The 8,368-nt window shown below is 38.6% G+C and overlaps 1 protein-coding gene across 1 annotated transcript; it reads right to left on the bottom strand.

The window, feature by feature from the left end:
- Positions 1-6,060: 6,060 nt before the first annotated feature.
- LOC142334854 (uncharacterized) lies at positions 6,061-8,094 on the bottom strand. Its single transcript, XM_075383180.1, has one exon. The coding sequence runs from the start codon at positions 8,092-8,094 to the stop codon at positions 6,061-6,063; it is 2,034 nt and encodes a 677-aa protein (XP_075239295.1).
- Between the last annotated feature and the right edge of the window lie 274 nt (positions 8,095-8,368).

Below are 8,368 nucleotides of genomic sequence, written 5' to 3'. Positions count from 1 at the left end.
ATCCGAAATCAGTTCCATTTGAAGACACACCTTGAGTGGCATAACATAAAGAGACTGCTGATAGAAATATTTTGTGAAGATCTTTAGCACTTCATCCAGAGTCAGTTTCTGCTTTTTAAGATGAATAGAGGGATCAAAGATAATAATTGACTATAATAAAAACTTGTTTTTATGGTCAAATTCTAACTTTGAGCTTCTGTTAATTTTAAATATTGACATTAAGTGAAATTTGATTATAATCTGTGATTTTGGTTGAAAGCAGTTACTTAATCATGCATTGATTTATTTCTGGCCAATTTATTTAATAGATTTTTAATCACTCAGTTTTTGTCTGTCAAATGGTTTGAATGAAGTAAAACGCATATCAAAAAAGCTCACATAAAATTGGTTTGAAGTTCAGTTTCTTGCTTGATTTTTTCTGTTATCTGTTCCTAATTAACCAACAATGAATGTTTTAACTAAAGTTAGAATAAACTAGTACAGTTTTTTCATATATTTTCAGTAAAATCTCACACCTCTGAATAAAAAGCGTAAAATTAAATGTGAACAGTTTTTTGGAGATCGGCCATCTTTTGATCTTCGTTTACGAGCAGTTTTCTCCAGTAGACCAACAGCACGCAGTTAATCTCTGAACCAATTTAATCAAAATCAAATTTAATTCTATCAAAGCTGTGCTACTCTATGGTTTATTGAGTAACATTGCTATTCGAGACAATCATCAAATTTTTCGGCAGAATTTGTAGATTATTGGTTTTCAGTTCAGATATGCATTTATTATACCATCGATTTTCATTTTGTTCTGCTCAAAACTTAAGAAAAACAGAAAAAAAAATAATCAAATGAAGGAGCCCTAAGCGCGCTGATCTGAAACAAAACTTACTTTGTACCTGATTATGGCGATCAATTTTGATTAAATTTTTAGTTGTTGTTAACAATATCGTACTTTATGTTAAAAATCGGCTCTTTATCATACATCCCCATTAAAAAAATAATTGGACTTTTCGAACCGAATTTGTGCTTGTCGAAATGAGACAGTCGAGAAGTACCTTTCATGCCACGCCTGAACAAAACAGTGCGGAAGAACTTATTGAACAGGTGAGCACAATGACAAGGTTATTCAATGACAAACTCGATAAATTCAAAATCGGTAACATCTATTATTGTTTTCTTTGGCTACATTCGGGTAAGACCAAAGCATCTTCGCACTCCTAGACCTCGACTAATGAAAAGACTTTAAAAGTCTAGTGGGGGGGGGGGGGCGGAGAGGGGGGCAAAATTGACTATAATTACACGGTCCAGCAACTAGCAAAAGTCCAGCTAAGGTCTTTTCACAACCAATTAGAGTCGAGAAAGATCTTTTCATGGGTCCACCATTAGTCTTTTCATAAATCTGCTTTTTCGCCAATTCGGATTTTTTATTTTTTTCCGATTCTGTAAATACAGAAGCAGCACTGGAGCAAGACAAAAACGCTTTGCACCAGAGCAGTCCAGCTTCAGAAACAGTTTGAAAACTGCCAAAAGACTTCAGAATTTTGTCAACTCTTATGATAAAGCATTATGGCAGCTGGAGTATAAAACCGCATTACTTGGTTGAATGAAACCAGATAGCCTTAGTGTAACTATTCTGTTCCCTTTAGCCATGACAGAAATATGGCGTTATTTAGTTTGTTTACCCTTCCAAAATTATGATCTATTTTTTTCAAAAAAAATGCAAGTTTTGAGGGATTTGTGGTTCTTGAAAATCGTAAAAACTGAAAAAGCATACATGCTGACTATATTATAAGCAATAATGAACAAAAGAGTCGCACGTAAAACTTTAGAGGCAAATTAGCAGACTTATGAAAAGACCCAAAAAATTTTTGTTGTGGTCCAGCAAAAGGTTTTTCATAACCAATTAGTCAAGCAGAGGTCTTTTCGTGGGTCCACCATAAGCCATTTCATAATCAATTAAAATCAAGCGAAGTCTTTTCATGGGTCTGTTCATGAAAAGACTTTCTTTTCTTGACTTTAATTGATTATGAAAAGCCTTTTGCTGGACCATAACAAAACCTTTTGGAGTCTAGCTAAAGTCTTTTTGAAAACATTGGGTAGAGCTTAATTCCATCCCTAAATTTCGGTCGAGCTGAAGTTTTTTGTAAAATTTGGGGTGGAGTTAAAGTCGCTTGAGAAAACTTGGGGTCCAGTTAAAGTCTTTTGAGAAAAAAGTGAGTCGAGCTAAAGTCGCGCATGATTTAAAGTCCAGCTAACGTGTTTTCATAGCTGAAATGAGTCGAGTATGGTCTTTTCATAATACATTTTGGTCGAGCATTGTCTTTTCATAAGTCTCCACCTAGGCCGGGGTTCTGTTTAGACTACATTTCACAGCGCAGAGGGAAGGTTTTCCAAAAAAATGACAAGAGTTGGATCAACGATCGAGCGCATAAAAGTCTTAGAAATAGTGCCGGAAAGAGGCTGAAAAGACGTCATTTCACAGTTAGAAAGCTCTGGCCGGAACATATCTCGAATGCAAGACTTTTTGCAAAACACTGGCGCAAGAGCGCAAAAAAGTAAGCTCGGAATTGGTTTCAAACGCACAAAAATCTAACAATAGCCTACTTCGAGCGCCCAAAAGTAATGAAACATTAAAGTATTGTGTCTAAGTTTTTTTTTCAGGGAATGATGACTTTAGGAAAGTGTTATACTTTCCTAGAAAATGACTTATTGACTCATTTTATGACTTAAAAAATGATGTCAGTAAGCCAAATTCCCACTTAAATATTGCAATATTAATCAATAAGAGTTAAGCATATACAATATGCGCTGTGTTTATAATCTCTAATAAGAGATTACTTTGGGTGAAAAAATGTATGGACAACAATCTGGACTCTATCAGGGTCACGATAGCACAAAAATATGGACAATCATCTTGATTACGTCTAAACAGAGATCAATTTGGCATGTAACTGCCGGATACTGAGATGAATATGAGCGCTTGGATCAACCCAAAAATTTTGAGCTCACAAAAACGTGATTGGAGGTCATTTTGTTTCATTTTATTTCATTATAAAGTTAGTAAGTTTGGACTGGCATTTTTTGTTAATGTATTTAATCGCCAGGTAGTGATCACATGACAGCAAAACGACATGTCCGTTCAGCTTTCATGCATACAAAAAAATCAGCTAACATTAAGTTGAACAGAAGAAACAACTGAAAATTCTCCGAAAAAATGGCAACTGAAATAAAACTAAGACAACTGAAATATCTCTCCATTCGAAAAGAAATACATCCAAGAAAACCAAAAAAATCTCGCCTCCGAAAAATAGAAAAATCAGTATGAAAATCAAGATAAAAATTGAAAAATCAGGATGAAGTGTGTGACTCTAGCCCGCTCGGCTTAGACCAACTTGAGTTGCGCACCTGGTATCAAACCCACTTGAGTCAATCATTGAGTTGTCAGATCTACTTAGGTTGCGCACTTGAGGTGCCAGATTAACTTGGGTTGCACTCTGGTGGTTCCAGACCAACTTGGGTTGTTCACTCGGGGGTACCCCGACTGTGACTTTTAGCCGCTGAAGTAGCAGTAATCATTCGTATAATGTACTGTTTTCGGAAAAATAGACGTCATTTTATGTTTACGGTTTTAACATATTTCAGTAATTAATCATAAGTTTCAAACCGCGAAAAATTTTAAACTAAACAGAATTTACCAAAAACTTAGTCTTTAGCGTTGTCTCTGGTGTTCCTCGAGATAAATTGGGAAGTGCTCCTAAAAGAAGGCCGAATCGAGGATAAATTTTGGGGGAACTGCCGTTTTCTCGGTCGGCCCCTTAGTTCTAGGCTGCCGTTCCAGGCTCTGGAAGGTTAACTGATAAAACCGCAAAGTAAGCTAAAAGTGCTGTCTTGACTAGCAAATTTATACCACTAAACAATCAAGACTCTAGACTATGCAATGATAATCCTACCCATACTGGCCAGGGCACTGATAAGAATAAAATTTTCCAGACCGTAGATAGTTTGGTCATCCTCCCGGTCTGATCAGGGTACTACCTATGGTCTGGATAGTGCGCAACTCAAGTCGGTTTGGCACCCCTAGTGCGCGACTCAAGTCTGTATGATCAGAACCGATTTTGGTTTGGAGGATCTGATCAGAGCTGGCTTGGGCGCACCTCATCCTGGGTACTATCTCGTTTTAAAATAATGAAAGCTGTTGGAATTTAACTTGTTCACGTATATAAGAATTTCGGGCATTTTGACTTCCGGCAATGGTGACTTTCGGCATTATGTGATATTGTGTGTTTTAATTTTCAGATAGGATTGAGCAAATGGCAAATAGTGTCGATATTGCTGTTGGCTCTGGCTCTATTGGGACAGAATGTCGCACTTCAGATGCAACCACAACTTTCAACTGAACTGTACAGTGCAATGGAAATGAATGGGATTTTGGAAGGCAGGTTACACTTTACGCCGGAAACGTACATTTTTTGCCTCAAAACAACATTTTGATGCTTTTAAGGACAACAATGCAAATAGCTTCAAGTTCAGCAAAGAATATTGATTTCTCGAAATTTTTTATTATTAATATGATATCAAGACAAAATACCCAATGATTCAAAACACCCAAAAATTATCCCCATATTCTGGCGATGTTTCCCTCCACCTTTGTCATCCGAGCTGGGGACCGGCTACGGCGGAGTTACAAAAAAGCAATTAAAAAAATGGTTCCGGTCAAATGACGAGAAGTGCGCTCTAAAACTCTCTCCTAGCAGAAGGCGAAATAATACAATAGTATAAAATATAATAAATAGAAGAAAAATGGATATTTTCAGTTGATATACGACCTTTATTCTAGGAAAGTTCGGTCAACCATATTTGTTGTGCTATAAACTACATACCAGTGGTAAAAAGCGATATAAATTTGGTTCACCTTAAACGACTCATTGGCCCGATAATTTTTTTTGATAAAAAAGTAATACGCAAAAAAGTGGATATTTCCAGGTGAGATACCTAATTTTTTTTAGGAAAGTTATGCCAATCAATTATTTTGTTTCATAATCTACACACCGGTAGTCGTGATATCAATTTAATCCTCTTCATACAACTCCTCCACCAGATGAAATTTCACTTTTATGAAAATAAAATAACCGAAAAAGTGTATGTTTCTAGTTCAAATACAAATTTTACTAGAACGCTATGCTGTAATACCATTCTTTTCATTTTGCAGTCTACATACCACTGGTAGTCTAGGATATCAATTTGTTTCACTTTAAGCAAATCCTTGCAGTGTTTAAATGTATCCCAATGGAAAATTTCAAAGATAAATTTTTCAAAAACCATTGGAAACTCGGGAAAAACAAGTAGTTGTAAGATCTCCTAGTAGCCGAGATATCTTATTTCATAAATGCGAACAAGATAATGTCTGGATCTTGAACTTTTGCAGTACACAGGAGTCTTTTCATAACGTGAACGAGGTAAAAACGAGGAGGTATGTAACACTAACTGAAATCTGATCATGGCTTATTATCGTCTGTATGGGTATGGCCATGGCAGCAACAGAAACGAGGTAAAAATGAGCACGTGAAAAATGAAATGAGGTCTGGTCATGTCTGATTACTGTCTGGATGGGTCTGTCCAAGAGTGGTTATAGTCTGAATGGGACTAGTCATTAGCGCATGCCTCGACCTGGGCATGCCTCGACCGACATTTTACCTCATTGTTAGATATAAATTATTTGTTAAAAAATAAAACAGCCTGCTTCTTAGAATCTTGTTGTCATGGAACCTATTTACTTTTCGGGCAAAGTATTTAAACAATACCTGATCACGACGTTGTCTATCCTTCCTTCTTTGTCGTATCATGTCTCTTTATTCCCATTATTGTAAGTTTCAATTGTTTGGTTTACTTGTTTGGTTTCATGACATCAAAAGTTACAACTCATTTTCCTTTTACATGACCTTTCAAAAACTTATAACATTACAAAGTGATTCAGAATCAAACAAAACAGGGCAGGCACGATACACAAAATAATGAAGAAGTTAATACTGGGCATTAACATCCTCGGGGCCCAAAAACCTAACCCTAACCTTACGGGGGTTTGGGGTACACATGTTGCAGCTTAACGGCTGGTCTGGTTAAAGAACCTAAAGCTGTTTTTAATTCGCAAGACCTAGCGGTTTTGTCGGGTCCGGTGAAAGTCCTGGTGACACGTCCTAGTGGCCAGATTCCCCTGGGAGTCCACTCCTCCAGCAGCCAAACCACATCGCCCACTTCCAGAGCAGCTTCTTTTGAAGTCCACTTTCGCCTCTGATTCAGCGTGGGGACGTACTCTTGAAGCAGTCGTTTCCAGATCTGTTTCAGGCGCTGTTTGACTTGGGTCCATGATGTCGACTTCAGACTGGCTGACTCTTGAAATAGAAGTGTTGGAACATTCGCAAAGGGTCGTCCCAAGAGGAAATGATTGGGCGTTAGAGGATCGTCTTCCTTGATGTCGCTCCTCACGTGAGTCAAGGGCCTGGAATTCATAAGACATTCCGCTTCCGTGACAATGGTTGAAAAGACATCAGGTGTCAATTTTGCGGAGCCAAGATTGATGAGGAGAACTCGTTTAACTATTTGGACGAGTCTCTCCCAGACGCCACCGAAATGAGGTGCAGAAGGTGGGTTAAGTCTCCATTCTATGGACTGGTTGAGAAGATTGCTTCTGATTAAATCGTGGTCCAGTTGAAGCGGCTTTCGTCGTAATTGCTTACGGGATCCCAAGAAGTTTGTCGCATTGTCAGACATCAAAGCCCGTGGCTGGCCATGTCTTGAGATAAATCGTTTGATTGCTGTGATGCATTTGTCAGTTGACAAGTCTTCTGCTATTTCCAGATGAATGGCTCGCGTGACGAGGCACGTAAAGAGGCAGATGTATGTCTTTACTTCTTTGTCTCCATTCATTACTGCAAATGGTCCAAGATAATCCAATCCAACGTTTGTGAAGACTGCAGGCAATGAACTGTCTTGAAACCTAACCTCTGGGAGGTCAGCCATTGGTGGCCGGAGGCCTACTGCTCGAAACCTTCGAGACTCGAAGCATTTGAAAGCAAGACTTTTAAGGCTTTCGCGAGCTCCAATGATGTGACATCTTTGTTGGATGTAGTTCCTGGTATATTCTACGCCGAGATGCATGCAAATTTCGTGACACTTCTGAATAAAGAACTTTACAATTGCCTCTTTTGAGTCCAGAATTATCGGGTGCTTTGCTTCGAAGGGCAAAGGGCTTCTTTTTGTCCTTCCACCGACGCGTAATATGCCATCTTTCACAAAAGGTGATAAGGACAACAGTCGGTCTTTCTTCTGCAGATTTTTTCCGTTTATCAAATGCTTAACAGTTCCAGAAAACGAGTTGATCTGTGAAACTTGAAAGAGATGACTTCTGGCTTTATCAATGTCTTCCAAGGCCAGTGCTCTGCGTTCTTTTGTCTTTAGGTTATCCATGAACAAGAAAACTCGGGCTGTTGCTCTCAAAAGTCTGAACCATTTTGAAAATTTCTCCATGTTGAAGACAGGTTCCAGTGCTGAAGTCTGTTGCATCGTGTGCGTTGCTTCTTGAGGAGCAAAGAAAGAATTCCAATTTTTCTCAGGGTGCTTCAGAAACTCTGGCGGTGACAACCACAAGGAGTTAACGACTTCTGGTAAAATTCCTCTAGATATGTGATCGGCAGGATTTATTTTACCAATTATATGTCGCCAACAGCTGGTGCCCGTAAGGTTTCTAATCTCCTGAACGCGGTTGGCGATGAACGTCTTATGTTTTTCTTTTGAATTTATCCAGCCCAAAACGGCAGTACTATCACTCCAGAAGATTGTCTCTTTGATTGGAACAGATAAGTGCTGAGTGACGAATTGCCAAAGACGACACCCTAAGACAGCTGCTTGTAAGTCCAACTTTGGAATGCTTATTTGCTTTAGGGGTGCGACTTTAGCGCGCCCAATGACAAAGTTGGAGGAAGTTTCTTTGTCATCTGACGTTCTAATGTATATAACGGCACCGTATGCCAACTGTGATGCGTCACAAAACACATGTAGCTGATTGCTGCCACTACTGATATCCAAATGTGAGAAGCTGCGTGGCATTTGAATCTGTGGTGAATCGAGATATTTGTTAATCCAGTCCTGGATTTGTTGCCGTTTTTACGAAGAAAGCAAATCGTCCCATGATAGGCCTTCTTTCCAGGTATCTTGCAAGATTATTTTCAGTGTGATTACTATGGGAGCTATTATCCCCAGTGGGTCAAACAGGCAAGCGATTAAGGACAACAGTTTTCGCAAAGTGTACTGGGAAGCGTCTTGATCTATCTTTGACAATTTTTTATGAAAAATTTTATCACTTGGGGAGTTCCACAGCAGT

This window comes from Convolutriloba macropyga, chromosome 2 (genome assembly GCF_964194025.1).
Source record: "Convolutriloba macropyga chromosome 2, txConMacr16.3, whole genome shotgun sequence".
In the NCBI taxonomy this organism is placed as follows: Eukaryota; Metazoa; Xenacoelomorpha; order Acoela; family Convolutidae; genus Convolutriloba; species Convolutriloba macropyga.
Note: the sequence above shows the minus strand (reverse complement) of the source record. Positions and strands in the feature narration are given on the sequence as shown.